We start from the raw sequence: 20,310 nt of genomic DNA, 5'->3' as shown, positions 1-20,310 counted from the left end.
CATGAGCAGAACTGATGGCAAACTGCTTGCTGCTACCTGCAAAGTCATCAGAAAGGGAAAAACCTCAGAAAGGCAGTAATTTCATTTCTACCAAAACCCTGCACTCAGACCTTCAGCCCACCTCAACAGGCACAGATTTACACGGCCTGAGATTCTCCTCAGGGAATCAGGGCTGCCTGATGCAGGAGGAATATATTTGCACTTCAGTAAATCTTCTCTGGTTTTAGCACCCTCTCTTCTGATGTATAACTGTGTTCTGATGTCCCTTTTTTCATGTACTGTGGGTCTTTTCTTAAGAGGCCTTTCCAACTCCTGTCCTTTCCAAATTGATTTCCTGGTACTAGAGAAGAAAAAAATATAGACAATGATCAGAATATACAAAGCACAAGGAAATAGCTGTAGGGTAATTAAAACTATTTCCAATTTCTTTCTTTTTTTTTTTTTAATTTTTTTATTTTATGTACCAATCTGGTTTCTAATAGAACTTTAGTTAAAAGGAAAGACATTCACAGAAAATATTAGGCATACATATACATTGTCCTTCTTTCATTCTAGTTTACATGCTGTTGCTTTTAGAAGGCAAGGTTTCTGTTTCATTTCTCTAGGATGGATAATGAAACCTGATTAACAGAATTTAGCTTCTGCTTTTCAAAAATGACACCTTTTCAGGATCACCATGCTTGCTGGAATGTAATATCGTTCAAGGGAGAAACCGTATTAAAAGCTATTGCTTGTCAAACTGAGATAGCCTCACATTTCAACAGATACACTGGAATTTAGCTGCATCTGCCATTAAAGGACGCTGATTTAATTAAAATGCAATTAAACTGAATTCTTATCGCTACAATAGACTTGTACATATACACCACTGCTTTGGCAGTCTTACTAAAATATTTATGTTGACCATCCTTTCACATACACCATGCTACCTAAAGCATGATATTAAATGCTGCCATACCTTTGAAGTGGTAACTGCTAGAAGAGATATAAAAGGTATAGGTAACGTTTAAGACAAGAAAAATACAAAGCAGAAATGCTCCAGTACCAGTTAAAGATACATATTCCTATTTAATACATCTGAATTTTCTATCAGTAAATATGGAATAAGCAGTGTGTGAAAGACTTGATTCAAAACCACCGGATTGGATTGCAGATTTCCCCTCGAGGCTGGGTTGACATCAAAATTAGTTTTCCACTGTTTTGGCTCTTTGGAGCTCCACAACTCATTACCTGGTGGTCTGCGTGTGTTGTGAATGAGGATCTGAAATATTGCTTACATTACTTCACTAACACTGAGAGCCCCAGTCTCCAGCCCAGTCTTGCTCTCCCCACCACTGGTGGCAGTTTTGCCATCAATTCCTGTGGAATCGGGAATGAGCCTTTCAGAAACACAACTGGGACCAGTTGTGGACTCCCCAACCTGTACAAGCAGCTGCATTTCCCTGTGCAGTGCAAATAGGTGAAGCAGCTAAAAAAGCAGTGATAAAAGACTGATTATTTTAATATTCTTTGGGGAAAATACAGAGTTTTATAAAAGCAGGATCCACTCTCCCCTCTAACAGATTTTCCCACTACAGGTGTATGGATAGTACCTGTCAAACAACATGGATTTTTTGGCACAAATAAGAGTGGGTAAAATAAACTATGGATGTTGTTTCAACCTCCATAATATGTAGTCCTGCAGAGGAAAAAATCCTCAGAATAGACATAGTGCTAGCAAAATGTACAAGCTACTTCTCTGAGCCTGCTCCTGCTTCACTGCTAGGCTGCTGAACGGCCACTGCCTGTAATTCAACATACTCCATTCTCAAAAATGAAATACAAACAGACAGGCAGGAATTCACCTACAGTCACCAAATGCCTATACAGAGACCAGCTGCTAGTCTTCAATGTCATGTCTACAGTCCAGTTTAAGAAGAAACAAGAATTCTAATAAATAAAAGAATTTCTAGTGCTGTGAAGGTGACTGTAGCACAAAAATAATGACAAGATTGAAGATTTTTATCATCTTAACACAGCACTAATGAACTTCACATAAGTTAGTCCATGGTGTCCAGTCGATGGAGAAATGCAGATGCTTGCAACTTGATTTCAGAAATTTAAAACCTGTTTTTCAAATTTAAGACACTAATTTACAACGACTGCTCGTGCAGTGGTCAAGGGACTTGTTTTCCAGAAAATCTTGCTTACAGAGTTGTGGGAGATCAGCTGGTAATCTTTTAGAAAATCAGTGAATAGATATCACAGGCCTTGCTACCATAACCCAGACAACTGTCCCTAGCTTCACCAAGGACTCGGTTAGCACAGGGGCCGAACCATCTTTCCCCTCCAGTGCCATGCTGAGGCATTTGGCAAATTTGCACTGTGGCTGCTAAGTTTGTTTCTCCCACATGAAGCAGCAGAGGACTCTAGTGTCTCAGGAGTCTGATCCTCCTCCCAGACACTAAGTTCAGAAACGTAAGTAACTTTTTGTTGCAAACCAAATCCCAAGCTATGTAAATGATGCTATATTCACTTCTCTTGGTAACTTGAAGTTGCAGGCAAGGATGTTTTTCAGAGTGGATTAAAATACCATTGAAATAAAATTAAACATAAAATAATATAGAAAAGAGAATGCTTTTTCAGTCCTACAAAAACATCCATGATTGCTGTGTATTTTGCTGAACAGTTAGTGGTGCAGCCTAGATCCATCCCAAGCTGATACTTTCCAAGTGATGGAGACTTATCTTACACCCACAAATAAGAATAAGGATTCATCTGCTCGATTAAACACAAGAGAGAGAGAGGTTAATACTGGAGGCAAGGCAAGACTGCAGAGCACAAGAGTGACAGAGGTGATTTTTATGCCTACCCGAATCCCTCTGCCACATAATGTTACCTGAGAAACAGTCATGTTTTTTTAAACTGGCAACATTTTTGTATGTTAATTCCAAACCCATAAACAGGAGAAATCAATGGGTTTGATTTGCTCTAATATCTATGTTCAATGAATCCAGAAGAGGACTTTAGGCTGCCGTCCTTAAAACCGAAACTATCTGGCCTTGTATATCTGACAAATTGTGCTTATAAATTTCTTGTCTGGTAAGACTCCAATATTTTCCTCTAACTCCATGATTTTTTTTTGTTCCCATTTTAAAGCATTGATTAGAATAAAGAAAGATAAAACCCAAAAGATAAGGTAATTAAAGATGCCAGCACTGCTCAGGGTAGCAGATTGCAGATTTGTGTGAAAAAGAAATCTTTCTTACACAGAAAAAATGGATTAAATCTGTGCATACTAAACCCAGCAATATTAAAGATAAAGCAAATCTAAGACTGTCATGAGCAAAAATACTTTTAAAGGGAAATTCTTGGTATCGTTTCTGTTCTTTTAGCACACAGCAAATGCCCTGCAATATGTTAATTTCTTCATTCTGTTCCACTGCAAAATGTGCCTATTAAGGCCTTGAATTCTTATCAAATCAGACCACTGGAGAACCATGCTCCTCTGCAGAAGGCAAGCTAAAGCTATGTTATTGCCATCAAAGGACATTAGGTCTTCAGGCTGCCCCTTTGCCTTCCTTCAAGCTGCTTGCCCACTCCTCAGGTGACACCCATGACTTCCCTGGCCTGAGAGGGAACATGGGGTGCAATGCTGCAGTTGGCATTGGCCTTGCTATTCTTCAAAATGCCCTAAGACGACAGCAAAAGAGTTCAGGTAAATCCCTGCATTAAAAAGTAACTCTCCATTGTGCACTGTGTGTTTCTCATGTGCTCTCTGGGCAGAGTCTCCAAGCCTCCTTCTCCTCACCCCCCTGCCTGTGCGAACACCGCCAGCAGAGGCTTTCCTTGCAGAGGGACTGAAACAAAGGGTTTAAAGAATAAATTGCTATGCTAGAGTTGGAAAAAAAGTATTATGTGAAGTCCATGGGTTCAAATGCATTGACTAGAGCTGTACTAATATTTCTGCGACAGCCTATAAAAAAGAAACAGAAGCAAACAAAGTCTGGCTCTAATTCCCTACTACAATGCTTACGCCTAAGTATAGTATATGCCAATAAGCCACAGGCAGAGCTGAGTTTAAACTGGCGTGTGCCTCGGGTCACCAGTACCATAGCCAAAGACACAGGCACAGACTAGGTCTACAGACTCACACAGCATCATCCTCCCTCAGAGACCAACAAAATAATAATAATAATAATAAACATAATAAAGCTTCCTGTGCTTTATGATTGTTCTCTCTGGTAGTAGTAATAGTCATAGTAACAGTATTTTTACATTGCTGATGAGAATTGTAAGCAATCAACAAAGTAGCTGGGTCAAGAAGATGGATCCTGCCAGGGTTGGCATGGGCTGATGACAAGCTGAAAAACTGGCGAGTATGATTTGCATTAATCCCCATCCCCCTGCCCCATCCCCATCCCTGAACCCCCCGTTCAATGCCACCAAAATGAATGGTGATATGGTCAAGGTGTGGGGCTGAGGGCAGCCTGTGGGGAAGTGGCCAGCCATGAAGGAACACAATGCTGGGAATAAAGATCTGCCAATTGTTCTCAAGACAGAACTACCCACGCTTTAAACAGCTTTTAAAAAAATGTAAAAAACCAGCCCCGTTTCTCATCACGGGTATCCAGAACACCTCTAAACACACACAGAAATAGACAGGTGTTACTGAAAATTTTAACCAATGCTGAAGCTGCAAAACTGCTCTTTGTTGTAGTTGTTTGGATACAGAAGGGGCAATTTGCTGTAAATAAATATTAAAAAGTATTTTTCCTTAAATGCTTGAGATATTCTTTTTTTCCTCCAGTCTCAGTGGTATTCTGCTGTCACTTGCTCCTCCAGTTGTGCTGATCTTTTTACCATATGTGTGCTCAAGCGTCCAATGCAGAGCGCTCTCTCCCCACTCCAAGAGTCATCCCAGTCCTACCCTGGCCCAGCTTGTATCCCACCCCAGGCCCCGTCCCCACGGGCTTAAATAAGCCATTCCTTCTTGCTCTCGTCGATGGTCTCCGTGAAGTTGGGGTCATTGTTCATGATGGCAGCATCTGCACTCTCAGCTGACTCTGCTCCTTTGGCCTCGTTGGTGTGGTAGGTTCCCTTGTGGCGAAACATGTAGCGGATCAGGAACACCAAGGTGCAGAGGATGGTGAAGATCACCACTGCAATGACACCTACACAGAGAAGGAAAGAAAAGATGCCACTAGGGAGGAGAACACCTGATTTTGACACAAAGAAAGGATCCCACAACTCCTCTGAGCTGAGCCAAAACTACCTGGGCAGTTAAACATCACCACAGTGACTTGGTTTCCACTACTCTAATATTCGTACATAGTTTTCGCTATATACAAAATGTCACTGAGTGGAGTCTGCTAGTGACTTTCATCCCATAGGTCAACTTAAACATTAATGCCTACTTACAGTGGTAAGCTTTGCTGACCGTGAGGCAGAGGGTACCGAGTGCTCCCAGAACACAGGGGTGAAATGGTTACATGTCATGGCCTGGGCAGCTCTTTCTTCGAGGACGGAGTCACTGATGTATACTTTCCAGTCAATGGCCGTACAGATCTATGATGGCCATATAGATCTAACCTCAACATGTCCTTGAAAATTTGCTGGGCTCACTTTTGGCTCGCTCCACCCAGAAGGCACTGGCTCCACATAACTACAGATGTAACTGCTTTATCATCAGACCTATCCTTAATTGCTGCCCCTGCAATGCTCTATTTGGGGTTCAGCCCTGTTACGGAGAAGCCTCATGTATCTTACTTGCTTAGCCATAGGTAACTATGTGCTAAAAAAGCACTGTTCCTTTTTTGGCCCTTCTCTACAGGTATGCGGATCTTCCAGGATGAAGACATTATGAAATTCTCAGGTTAAAAATCAGCTAGAATTATGTTATGCCACTCTTGTTAACTGATGCGTTGGACAGCCAGGCTGTTCAGGTAAGGCCTGAATTTTTTGGAGGAATGCAATGCTATCATCATAGTATTGTAAGGTTTCAAACTGTTAAGGAAAAGTTTTAAGTAGTAATAAAAATTCAAACTAAAAAGGAAAAATAACATAGCAAATCAAAACTAAACCAACTAATTTTTAACCTGGATATGGAAATATAGACCCTTGAGGGGGGCAGGGAAAAGAAGCAAGAAATTCCATTAGACTGCATGTATTACTACACTAAGTGTTGCTTTGCATGACAAAACTCACCACCAGTATGTCACTTTATATGCATTTAGAACTGAGAGCTATTACGGTGATCTTTACTTTTTCTTTTTATATATGGCTTCAGAATTTGGTGGCAAATTTCTCCCATGAGAGTTATGGTGCAACACTTCCATACTATGGGACAGGGCAGAGAAAATTGCATGTGTGCGTAAAATTAATTGGCATCCTTATTTCTGGAGGCAGCTGGCCAGAATGCCTTCAATTGAATGCTAATTCCCAGTTCCAATTCTGGTATTACTTAACATCACCTATCACACTGAATGAGACTCTTCAGCACATAAATTATAGCAGAACTTGGGCTCTAAAAATCAAGGCAGGATCACAAGGGATTTTTGTTAAGAACAAACAGTGTTTGACATAGATGCATGTTGCATCTGCTGTAACAAGAAGTGTCCTTGCCATTTTGTATAAATGAATCACTCGGTTAACATAAGTAACTACTGCAAAGTAGCTCCCCACATGGATGCTTGCTGTGTGGATTATGAATATCAATATTTTGACGTGGTTAAAGCTGAATCTAAGGGGACAAACTAAGTGAGAACAAACCATTTCAGTAGTACGTCGTGCCTGAATGGACTTACACAAACTTCTGTTTAACTTTGTTCAGGTGTAGTTTTCCCACAGCTCTTAGCAAATAGCTTGAATATATTACCAATGACAATTCAGCCGTAACTGCCATACTGCAAAGTATCTTATAAAAGTAGACATTTTTCCTACCTCCAATAATGGCAGAATTTCTGTTAACGCCATCTCCTATAGCTTGACCGTTGTACGGGAAATCAGCACTGGCTGTAAGTAAGGAATTAAAAGATTCATTTTGCAATAGCAGTGAAACTTCACACAGTAGTTCAGAAATACATCCAACATCCTCAGATACAACTTAAAGAAAACTGTGAACCCTAGATATTTATCTGAAGAAGAAGAAAAGAAAAAATCTTTCACTATTATCTAATCCCTCAGAACTTCTTGCTTTCTCCTCGTAACAAAAATAAAAACAAAATAAAGGAGGTTACCAGTGGTAAGCATTGCTGTTGATACATTTTGATACCCTAACATAAATTCAGTAAGTTTCTTTAGCACAAACTCAAACAAAAACCTTTCTTTCAAACCTGAGTGATCGTACATATTATTATGGAGATTTTTGCCTTTGTCACTGCTACCCATAAAATGCTTCAGAAGTTTCCAGGATTTAGGGACCCCCATTGGGTACAACTGCAAGCTCTTTGAAAGAAAAACTCCCATCCCTTTTGCTGCTGCACAGCCTAAGCGAGGGGCTGCATTTTCTGTTGGTCAGAGCCATAGACCCGTTATCCAAAGGAGCACATGCTTTGCTACTCTAGGAGAAAGCCCAATGCGGCAACTTAGCCGCTGCTGCAGGTGCTTTGGAAGCAAGATGCAAGATGGTGAGTTTGAGGAGCTGAGGAATGGCAGGCAGGAGAGCCCGTGGGAGAGGAGAGCCTCCAGCGGACAGGTGAGGAGAGGAAACACAGCCAGATGTACCAGCGCTCACCTGCCAGCAACCTAAAAAGGAGAGACTCCCTGCGGCAGAGCTGGATGAAGGAATCAGTGCAGTTTTAAAGTAGAATTTGAATGGTCATCTTCATTTTAACCTCCACAAAACATCATCGAGGCTTTTCAAAGGCAATTTCATCAATTAAACCCATCATAAACATTTTCGTTATAGTCAGACATAACAACTAGACACTGCAGAGACTAAGCAAGCCCAGGGAGCTAGGTCAGTGGTTGCAATTGTTCCCTTCTTTGCCACTGGACTATGGCATTCATTTTGAAATAGAGAAAATGTTGTTAGAAGCACTTAACTGGAGACAGTTAAAATAATCAAAGATATTAATTACTTCTTAGGGCAGTATTTAAAACCCAGCTTTATTTTCCTTGCTTGATGTATTAGGTGATAACTGTATTAATCAGTTGCCTTTACAGGCCCGTGATGCATTCACTACACTCAAAAATTGGCTAAGGGAAGTCAACTTGCTTTCTGTTAGCATGGAGTAAAATCCATAATAAAGTTCCTTTTGTATTGTGAAGCAGCTGCACAAAAGAATGAATGGCTTCAGCTTGCCACGTGGCCTGAGAAGAGGATTGGGGCTAGAGTAGCCTTCTGTGTGCCTACTCTGAGGGAGAGTCGAACCAGCTGTGTGTTAAGCAGATAGCTTTTGGCTGGTCGCCGCTGGGACAAACAAGAGAGCGTTTCTCAGGGCTCAGCGGAAGGGGCCTGGCCAGCAGTTTTTGCCAGCAGCACTTGTGCCTTTGACATTTGTTGGTGCTCTGGCTTCTGAAAACAGCATTTCTGCACCTCTCTGAAACAAACCAGGCTAAAAAATGTAAAAGTTAAATAAATACCTGATTCCGTATCAGTGGATTTTGCTCCAAAGAAGAACCTTACTGTGCAGGGCCATGAAAGTTTCCTTCAGAGCCATTTTGGCACAGGGTCCCTAATATGATCCTTGCAGCGCTGAAAGGGAAGGGCCGGCAGTGGGAAAATAAACCCTAACTTTAAACCTGCCCTCCCTGCACCTCAAGGAAAAACCTAAAGCCAAATAACACTGTGTAGAAAAGCATCAATTTGCCAAATTGCAAGGAAATTACTCTCTGCCATTCTAACCCAAAAGGAGGCCCCTTGCCATGGGAGCAACACCGCAGGCAGTTAACAAGCCCTATCACTTGCCACTTGGTTTGCAGTTGCTGTCCTGTGTCCCCACATAAGAAATCTTAAAAGCAGCAATGGTCACAGTTCCCCCTTTCCTTACAGCCGAATAGTATATTTAACATGTTGTTCCAAGGACCACGGCACTAGTGAAGTGTGAAGAAAGAGGAAGGCTATTCATGGCAGCATGATCCCTCCCCAGCTGCCACACCACAACAGCTATGCTAACAAGGGATTCCTGGCAGATGGAAGACCACAGCTGATGATGTTCAACAGCCACCCAAGTACACGGCAGGATAATGAAGAACATGAGGCATGATGTGAAACTACGTCCTTAATCTTGTCTGAGAGCTGCCTCTAGGACTGGCCCTGATGCCTCTGTCAAGGCTGCTTTCCACTGCATTTAGTCATCATACACACTCAGGAAGAGTTGTCCATTGGATCAACAAGCAGACGTGACTCACTCTGAGACTCTCATTTCTGACAAAGAGGAAATTGGAATGTGTGTCTGGGGGCAAGGGACAACCTATTTCAACAAGAGCTCACCATCAGATTGGATTGCACATAGCATAAATCGTGCCCTGCTGCAACTTATGCTACATACAATCTTACAGTTCAGGAGCGCTGTAGTAAAAAAACGCACCTAGACGCCCATGAATCTTTTTTAAAAACACCTACAGCAGTGTTGGCAGATGTTATCACCATAATTCATGAATTCTTGTTCTATTACTCTTGTATCAGCAGGAGACCTGCTTTTATATTATGGGGTTTTTTTGGAGTGAAAAATTCTATCTAAAATCTTAGCTAAATGTGGGGTTATAGAATACCTTGTGCTGCAGAAGTGTCTATACTAGTTTTTTACTGAATATATTACTACAGATGGATAGAGGAGGAAGAAAGTAGCTCATTACTATCTTCTTCTTTAGGTGGAAGTTTCCTTGAAATTCTTCTGGACAGCAGTAGCTTCTCAAATGATCAGAAACAGCTACAGACCAGGGGTCTAAGAACTGCAAAGGGGTAACTCCTGCCACAGCGGTAAGGCAGAAGAGAACGTAGGAGGGCACATCCCTTGACCCTCCAAGGTGAGCTTCACAACAGAGTACTGTCACCAACATGTACCAAGTGCAGCTATTTCACATAGCAGTTATGTCATCCAAACACATGGTGACTCGTGTCTGACCTTACTACGGTCACATTCCTTGGCAATAGTAAGCAATTTTGTCAAGAAGACAACTAACGAGATTCCTCCATCACTGCTGAAATTCAAGAACTAAACAAGGAAAGAATGTGTTAGAGCAGGTTGACAAAGGGGCAACAGTAATACCGATGCTCTGATAAAAGCACAGATGACTAGAGAGTGCCATTCACAGGTTGTAAACAGGAACTCCTAAAATATTTTAAAATGACTGGTCAGATAAAATTAATATTGTTAATGGTGACTCTCATGTTTCATGGGAATCTAAATCACAGTGGTATAATAACTAGCTCGCATGGCTATAATATGCAGATGAAGTACAGGGTGCATTGCTAATGAACGAGTGTGCGCCTTCATTTCTGTCACAGCTGGGAACACCTCTTTTCTGTTCAGATTCTTCCATTATCACTGTGACATTAATTCTAACTACATGTCTCAGCAAGCCCTTTTGCACTGCCTGATACTTGCACCTCGACAGCTTCAAATCACGACTTGCCCACAGCAAATCGGTGCCACAGAGCTGCAGTTACTCTATGTAGTTACCCTGCAAAGCCCATGTGGACAGCAAGTAGGTTGTGAATGTAATGTAAGGTGGGCAGGAGGAGGGTACTGCAGGAGTTTTGGTCTACATACTGTGCTACCTAATTGTTAGCTGAGGCCATGAATAGGGCTATTCAGTTTCCCTTTATTACCTGGTCTACAAAGGTTGCTTTTGAACAGCTAATTCCCATCTGGTTTGGGGACTGTATTAGAAAGTTTCCTTACCTTAGGAGATTTTTCTGAATCTTCCCTAGGTTTCAGAGCAAAGAGATTTTTAATCTAAACAGTTACATATTGGCCCAAGAGACATGCTGTCAGTTCCCTGAAATCCTCTGCTCATGCAGCTGTGGCACAGAGCCATCAGTTTGCTGTCAGGACACACCAAAGGCATTTTCCTAAAACCTACAGCTAGTGTAGGGACGGATTGAACTGTACCAGGAAATGCTAAGCTCATCTGTGGCTTATGAACATCACTTCATCTGGTTCCCGTCCAGAATCCAAGCTGGGTGATGCTGTTCTTTGCATCCTGTCTTCCCACAGCAGACCATCAGGTTTACTTCAAACACCGTCATCCTGAAGCTCACTTACGTGAAATGACACAGCATACTTTGCTGTCTCTTTCTTTCATGGGCTGCTGTTTATGAGGCCATAGTTTCAATAACCATCTACGGAGTCTACACCTTCTGCACTCTTCAACTTTTTGTTATTAGACTCAGGATAAATGGGGTTAAAGGAACTTTGCAGCACCTAAAAGGGTGATCACAGATTGACTGCAGGCAAAATCCATGTTTTGGCCATCATTTTAATGACATTTGAAATTTTAGATGACCACAAAAATGCAGTAGGAGATCTGCGGTCATCTGGCACACTCAGCATGGTCATTGCCACAGCCAGCTGCAATACAGCAGCACTCACTGAATGGAAAGGGGAGACGGGACTGGATAAACAGACCATAATTAGGATTAGATGTTAAAGATGACAGATGTGGTTGATTTAAGAGAATGAATGATAATTTTGCTTCATTATAGTAGGCGTGATTTTGCATTTGCCATTTTCAGAGGGAGAATTTTCACAATGGATCCCACATAAAAGCCTTTTGCAAATTCACAAAATTGAAATGCAAAATGACCCTGTTAAAGTAGAAAAGTGGTCCAGAAAGTGGGTGTGGGAAGAGAAATGAGCAAAAGGTGATTCAGTAAAGGCAAAGGGAAAACCAAAACCAAACAGGGAGACTTTTCAGCTAGAAAGCAGTACTGGGAAGTACAAAGTAAAAGGCAAATCTAATTTTGAAATACCCTACCAGGAGTGTTACATATAAGCCATTGGAAGCAATTTTTTTAACTGATCTTTTTTACTGAGTAGGCAAGTCTTAGTTAAAATACACCATGCTACAAAGGAATCATAGAATCATTTAGGTTGGAAAAGACATTTAAGATTGTTGAGTCCAACTGTAAATCTAACACTGCCAAACCCATTAAACCATGTCCCTAAGTGCCACATCGACACATCTTTTGAAAGTCTCCAGAGATGGTGACTCAACCACTTCCCTGGGCAGCCTGTTTCAATGCTTGATAACCCTTTCAGTGAAGAACTTTTTTCGTAATACCCAATCTAACCTCCCTGGCACAACTTGAGGCCACTTCCTCTTGTCCTACCACTTGCTACTTGGGAGAAGAGACTGACACCCACCTCGCTGCAACCTCCTTTCAGGCAGTTGTAGAGAGAGATAAGGTCTCCCCTGAACCTCCTTTTCTCCAGAATAAATAACCCCAGTTCCCTCAGCTGCTCCTCATAGGACTTGCTCTCTAGACCCCTGACCACCTTCCTTGCTCTTCAGAAGATACAGTTTAGATTTGCTCCAAAAAAAGAAAGGTGGGAGTGATCACAGGTCTAAAACAAACAATGGATGAAACCTGTGAAATGCTAGAAATTGAGTTTGTTCAGCCTAGAACTAACATGTGTTGCAAGGCTCCTGTCACCTTTCAGCTTTACATATGTCCACAATTTTAAGAGGCATTCTACCATCATTGAGACCAGCTGCGTTTTCACGTAAACATGAACTAGAGAAGCAGCTGGAACAACTGGATCTGGTGATCACAAGGTATACAAAACCCCCATCAATCAAGACATTGATTAAAAGAACAGTGAGAGAACAAAATAAAAGCAAAGATGTGAGCTATCACTTCTTCCAAATTCTGTTTTGCAGCCAGGCATCCTAGAATTGAGGCTGCAAAGAGAGGAAACACTCACTGACACCTTAGGATTTTGAGAAAGCATTGGACACACTCACCAACCTATTTCTCCACAGGATCATAACACAGAGGAAAACAAAAGCAAGCTCTCTGGCTTCGTTTTGTCAAATTATGTCAACTTTGCTGCTCAGGTGAGACAGCACTGCTACGGTTCTAAATTACAGAGCACTCCTTATTACAGACTGTAAGTACAGAAACTAATTGCTTGACTCGTGATAGTAGAAACTAATGTGCAGTCACAGTTGCATTCACCTTCCTGAAGGGACCGGATTACAAGAGAAACTCTAAACACACGCACAGAAATGACGGAGCGGGAGTAAACAACTCCATTACACAGCCCTACATCAAAGGTGAACATCACAGCCTGTAGACTTCAGTTGCCCTTTCTCACTCATCCCACTGCTCGTGCCACCAACTCGTGCCCTCGTGCTCGTGCCACCAACGGCTCTCCTCCTGACTGTGGTGCTGTGAAAAGCTCCCATGACAAGCAAACTACAGCAATTCAGAAAAAGAAGAAAAGATCTGAAGCAGTATTAAAAATGCTTTTTTTTTTTTTTATCCTACCAGATCAAATATTGTATTGAAAGTTCTCACCTTTTTTTTTTTTTCAAATTAATACATCTATTTTTTTCCTACTTCTCTAAGCTGAAAACAGAGAAAGGAGAAAAACTACCCCTACTCCTGCTTTTCTAGGCATTTAAGAACAGATTCTGAAGGAGGACTGTTTAACATTAAACTCTGTTAACAGAGTTTACTGAAAGTCCCACTGACATCAGCTTAAGTATGGAACGGAGAATTTATCTGAAGTTATTTTTAATATTAAACACTTCCAAGTTAAAAAAAAAATACCCACACTTACCCAATCACAAAATATTTAAAAGAAATTATTAACCATATTGTTTGTAAAAGGTCGTTTTTGTTCTAGCATGCTATATAGGGTCAATCATTACTCCCCGAATTTTTGGTGATGCCTCAACTGTAGTGTTAGATGGTTACAAGCATATCCCTGATATGAACCACTTTTCTGTCTTTATTGAAATAGAAGTCTTCACAGTCACAGATTTCATATTTTTTTTTGGTGAAGAATATTGAAAAAAGTACAACCACATAGCAATTCTGAAACTACCAGAACAGACATACAACTTAGAGGAAACATTAGGGCTTTTCACTTTAAAAATGTCATCTTCTCTCTGTTGCCAATAATGAAAATTATTTGGAATGTGAAATTCTCAACATTGGATCAAAATCCACTAATTTCTTTAATCCTTTGCAGCCTTCTTGGCTGGGAGGGATGGGGAGGAAAGAAAACCAGAAAAAAAACTTCACTGATGACAAAAAAGTCCTCCAACACATTAGTTCTGTTTGGACAAATTACTTAAACTAAGTTTTGTCAGGTATGTTCTGTTAGATCAAAAGCATTTTGAAGGGTTGCACTTTTGTTTTCTGAAGAGTTTTTCACTGACTCTCAAGTATTTTTACTGAGTTACTGGTGAGTTCTGATGAGAGAGACATGCAGAGAGATGATGGAAAGCACAAAACCTGTGTTTTTACATTTTTTGGTGTGAAGGCTCTCCATTCATCTCTTTTTATTCCAATGTGAAATGAGTATAAATTAAAAAATCCTCTGAAATGATGGCTTAATCAAAACATTGTCCTCTGAACAGCCCTTCTGTATGCCAATGCCTCGGACAGTGTGGGAAAGTAAGTGGGGATTATAGAAGAAAGAGTAGTTGGATGTTTTGTTATAAAAGCATGAATTTTGGAGTGAGCAATGGAAATGCCAACAAAGAAAAATGGCAGCATTGAGGGAAAATTCACTGAACGCTCCATGATCAATGAACTGGGACAATGCAAATTCTCACCACTAGACACGAGAGTTGACAACCCAATCAGTCAAGACAGTTTTTTCTGAATCGGTTGTGCTATTAGTCCTTCAATTTTGTTCTGCAGGCAAACTTTGCTGTCCATACTCTTACGTAGCAGAGTAAATGGAGTTTTATGAATGGCTTGCTCTGAGAGGGCAGTACAACATTCTTTCTTTCAGTCTTAAAAAGCAATCTTCCTAGCAAAGGGACAGAAAAACTTGTGCCTTATTAGGAGATCCTTCCTTGCAGTTTAAACTCCCCCATATCAATCCTGAATGAAATATGAAAACAGGGAACACATTCCTGCACTGTCGGTTGGGAGGGGTTGGATGGTGCTCCCCTGCTTCCCCTCTTGTATGGTCATTTCCCAATAGTCACTTTTACACTTTCTTTTGCACAGAAGCAAGTAATGATACAAAGTAGTGGGAAGACAAGACCAAACCACTTTTTAAATTTCATAACTGGTACTTGTGTACTACAGAATTTTATTCCTTATTTTTGAAAGGATAGTAGACATTTAGGATCACTTTTGGACTGTGTTTATCTGCAGTTTGAACTTCAGCAAGTTTTGTCTCAGAAATAGTATTTTGAACATTTGATCTGCTGAATTTGCAGCACATTAGAGCACCCCCATCCATCAAAGACCTAAACTCATCTCTCTTTTAATTCCTGGTGGTAAGTGCTGTCCGGCACTGGGTCTCACTATGACTCCAGACAAGAACTGCTAGCATATTAGTCATGCTGGCCTAAGATATCACTTTCATGAAGATTTTATGAGCGGCGCTTACGTTTCACCTGTTAAGGAAGACGCACAAATACTTCCTCTTATAATTAATGTAGAATATGAAATGCTTTGGTGCTCTCAAAGGAACAGTAGAGTAAAGTGCTGATCAAAGCCTAGCTGTATATAGCTAATCGCTGATAATGGACCCACAGGGAATACTTGAAAGAAACAAAAAAATGAGAATAAAAAATCCAACCCAACGAACAAGAATACCAAACAAGCCTGTAAACTTATGACAGCTACGCGCCCCCCCCCCCCCCCCCCCAAAAAAAAAAAAAGCAAAGGACATGGACTCTATTTATTGAAGTCATTAGAAGAAAGGGCTTCTCACAGACAGATTGGGTTCTGCACTTTTAACATTCATACACTTATGAAAAAAGAAAGGCTTGGATTGGGGATGAGGAATAGGTCAGACTGGAGAGTTTAAATCTAATATAAACTTTAGTAGCCATAGTGACCTGACCGTAATCTAGAATAACCTCTTGCATGGGAAGTGAAATGCTTTTCAGCCTAAGGAAAGGAAAAAGGTGGCAGTCACATTAAGTGCTTGGGCATCTAAATGCTTCCTTCTCTACTCCATTTTTTCGCTAGTTTACGCCATCCCTATGTTCCTAGTTAAAGTTACTACTTATGGAAAAAATACAGTCTTCGCAGAGGATGGAAAACGCTCTTTTAAAAATATTTTAATATTACCACCTTCATGTCTTGATGTTAGGTAGCAACATTAACATTCAAATCACGGCTCATGAAATAGCTACAATGCTGGTCTCTCAATGAATGCCAGAAGAATTTACAAGCTTGGCAGTCTGTCAGCTGTCTGATACACTAGACAGAATGTCAGAAATTTCATACTGAAATTATATATTCTTAAACATAAGAGAAAGCTATGCATAATTGTGTGAAGGAACGAGATGAGACTGAGGGAGGCACTTTTATTCCCAATCAATAGACAGACTTACAGTAATTCAAGAACCATAATTAAGCCCTTTAAGGATGAAGCACTGATTGTGCCAAATTTCAGACAGATGCTCTTTCTAGTTAGCTGCTCAATGGGGAGGAGAAAAATAGAAACTGTTGCATCTCAGCATCTCAGTGTTTACCACTTACCTTCTTGCCTGCAAGAAACACTTGGTGCTTAGAAACTGAGCTATGACTTTCTGCTAGACTTGATCCCCAACTGCCTGAAAAAAATGCCACCTCAGGTCAAGGGCATGGACTGCTGAGACAATATTTATATTGGGAGAATTAGGGATGAATGCTGGTCACTCTCTGCAGAGGAAACTTCATCACAGAAATGCACCAAAATCTGGCAGTGGAAGAATCTGTTGGCCCACAGGGCAGGTTACAAGTGCATCTTCCGGATCTTGTACAGGAAGTATAAATATTAAAGTATATTGCTGGCAGACAAAGAGCCACCCAATGTTTATATGCTGTGTTAATTAAAAAAAACCCCAACCACCTCAAGTGATCAATAACTTCAAAGAGAGAATCTGGCATCATTCTCTGATTGCAGTACAGGTAACTAATCCTGTTTGCTATGCTTGAAAAAGGAGTGTAATTTTGTTCTAGCAACTGCCTTCACATTCATTTCTAATTTTGCTAGCACGTAGGAGATCAGTTTAGATGTGTAAGCCTGCATCATGAACAAAGGTGGTGTGCCTCTTCCATCCCTCCTGCCCAGACTCACTTGCCCCTTGCAGGAAGCCTGGGGAAGTGACCTTGCTCCCCTACCGTCCCTTAGAGGAGAGAACAAATGCTGTGTCACACATTACCATTGACTTTAATCGTCCTGCTGTTGGATTCAGTGATTCGTACAAGACTCTTTCAATATCTGTGGTCAGGAGAAGACCCTTTTGTTGGTGCGTTTGTAACCTAAGACCATTTTGAGAGCTGAATCTCCACGCTTCAGTAAGTAACGCCTTTGATCCTTCCTTCCCACTGTGCTGTTCCTAGCAAGCCCTGGACAAGGCAAGAGCTACTTTCTGTCTCAGTAGCCACATCCATACCAGCGCATGCCTGACACCAGTTCTCCTCAGATGCTGCTGCTCTGCTCTCTGAGATGTGGGTACCATTGGTCAGAGGGTGGGATGGCAACCCAACCAATGGCATCTGAATCCGGAAGGTGACTTTCAGCACTTGTCCCCAGTAACACACGAGTGACACTTTCTTAGTTCAGAAATCAACTGCTATCTTTCGCCTGACAAAGATAGTTAGTTGGCCAGTTAGGTGAGCATGGATTATGTGGCCAGTATTCAGCCCTCCCCCTCTCTTCTCCTGCCATCACTTGTTAAAGGATGAATTTGGAACAAAAAGGGAGTTAATCCTGCAGGCAGCCATTTTAATCTTGATGACAGTGGTGCATGTCTTCATACAATGTTTTTGCCAGACATGCTCAATATAGGTTTCAAAGTAAGCTGTTGATTCTTAAAAGGCAATGCCTTTCACCTTTGACAAAAATAAAGAGCTTTTAGGGTTTAAATATGTACAGTCAGAAAAAAGTCACACCACTTGGAAGAACATTGCAGACGTAGCATTTAATCCTGCTCCATTTAATTCTTAATATGTTGAAGCTAATATGGGTTTAACTAAATCCCGCATTAAATACTCTAGATGCCATTCTATTCATACTCGGAATAAATGCATCTTGCAGCTCCATAGTTCCATGGCAGCTTAGAGGTGTTAAAGCATGGTTTCTCAACTGTTGTATGTACCTTGCCTCTTCTGGTATCTCTTGGTTTTACTAGATTCAAGATTGGATAGTTTGGCAAGCTGGAGCACATTTTACCTAAAATGGAGAGGTACATACACATAGTAGATTTCTTTTAGCCTTTTTAGATAAATAAGAAAAGTTTGGAAGTGAAACTTCATTAGTAAACTGCAGGACCTTTATCTTAGATAAAAACACCCACAAACTGAACAACCCCACCCCAATAATATGCATCTTCTGGTTTTAAGTACAAGGCATTTTAGGTATGGGAGTTTATTTACTACAAAAATAATCAGCTGTTTGGGCTTTTGTTTGCTTCTCCACAACAAACAAGGTGTCAGTTATCAGTGACATACATCTTAGCTAATTTGAATTGATATATATTAAAAAAACACTTGGCAATTAGCTTTTTTTTTTTTTTACATATACTACAGTAATAGATATTAAAATGCATGCTAATATAGTTAAAGGCGTGCATTTATAACTTCTGTTTTGAAATGTATGCCGGACAGGTAACTCACTGGGTTTAGATGACATGTAAAGGTAGGACATGCCATTTTAAAACAATGGAGTCATTTGATAAAGCTCTTTTTTGCCTCCTTTCCACACTTTTGATGTAACCAAGGCAAATTGTATTGTCTGACATGAACTGAGATAATACAGATGGGAGGAAAACACAGGAAGGGAACTACATTGATGATCTGCATGGGTTTGATTATTGACTTTTTTTTTAAATCACCACAAAGTAACATTCTAGAAAATAATGACTTGTTGAATTCCTGCACTTCATCACCACCAAGAAAGGATTGCCATAGCAACAGGAAAAGACTATGCATTGTAAGAATATTCACAAGCTGAACAAGATAAAGGTTTAAGATAATGTCCCAGCAGCATGGCAAAATGCCAGCCAGGGGTGGTGAGGGAGGGAAATGGTATTTTTACAATGACAAAGAAATTTAAAATGAACTGATATTGTAAATGTGAAATATATGTGAATTCAAGGCTAATAGAAAGTGCAAGACAATGAATTGAGAACCTGTATAGCCATTTGTCTGGGGAGCAAATCAACAAGGTTTCTTACTGATAAATCCCTGAACTTGTCTCCAAGGGTCAACTGCAAGTGACTGACGTATATCTTTATGGTGTTCCCTTTAGCCTCTCTGTTAGATCATCCAAAATGTTTTGCAGCTAGCAGGAGGTTTCCACCCAGTAACTACACAGAAGAGTTTACGGCAACTATTTCATGTAGGTCACCCATCAGGCAGAACCTGCTTAACATCTAGTAATTATCTGTAAGGTCTGATCCAGCACTGCAGTTTAGAGGTGAAAGGATCATTACATTTGCTGTCTGCTGTATCTGTCCTATTTAGACACTTACCTTTGATCCCCTCCTACAACGTTTTTCAATCCTCAATGTTCAATTCCACAGTATTTGAGAAGCAAAACTACAAATCTACGCTTAATTCAAAATATGAATCAGGATGAGTGTAGAGGATGTCACTGAATGAGATTTAAACCGTATCATACTTGCCACAACATTTTTCCCAATTTTTTCTTTTCTCTACAAACCATCCCCCCTTAACTCTCGTGTTTTGTTAAGATTTTTTTAAAATGAAACAGGTGACATAACAATAAAAATTACAGACAAAAATATGTTTGAAATGAGAAACTGTACATAGTAACTGCTGCTTTCAAAGCCATGTTCTTTGCAACCGTTTCTCTGTGGCAGAGTCTGTGGGGCTTTTGCTGTAGCACCACTACAAGTGTTTCTGTGAATTTCAAAGGAGCTTTTTGTCTTCGCCCCTTCAGCCCTTTTAGTGAACAAGTAAATTCCCACTGAGAGTACTGAGACTATTCCAGCTCTGGAGCCAATGGGATCCATTACTTATACCTCTGGTTCTTCCATTTACCCCTGCAACACAATTTGTGTTAGAAAGTCTTCTAGTAGGGTTTGGGAAACATAAAAAAATCCTCAGTGCAAACTGCCAATTTGCTAATGTGAAGTGACACTAAACCCAAACATTTTCATTTACCAGTCATCAAGATCATCTGTGTGTGAGGTTACACAGTCTACAGTATATATTTTTTCTGAGACTGA

At 40.6% G+C, this 20,310-nt stretch overlaps 1 protein-coding gene across 1 annotated transcript in view; it reads right to left on the bottom strand.

The window, feature by feature from the left end:
- Positions 1-4,953: 4,953 nt before the first annotated feature.
- CNTNAP2 (contactin associated protein-like 2) overlaps positions 4,954-20,310 on the bottom strand; it is a 335,871-nt gene continuing 320,514 nt past the window's right edge. Inside the window, exons 13-14 of the mRNA XM_009895048.1 lie at positions 6,922-6,993; positions 4,954-5,153 (exon numbers count right to left, since the gene is read on the bottom strand). Coding sequence (XP_009893350.1) covers positions 4,954-5,153; positions 6,922-6,993 — 272 coding nt within the window. The remainder of the gene's footprint in view (positions 5,154-6,921; positions 6,994-20,310) is intronic.

Source organism: Charadrius vociferus, unplaced genomic scaffold (assembly GCF_000708025.1).
Source record: "Charadrius vociferus isolate BGI_N301 unplaced genomic scaffold, ASM70802v2 scaffold101, whole genome shotgun sequence".
Lineage (NCBI taxonomy): Eukaryota > Metazoa > Chordata > Aves > Charadriiformes > Charadriidae > Charadrius > Charadrius vociferus.
This window is presented reverse-complemented; position numbering and strand designations above follow the sequence as displayed.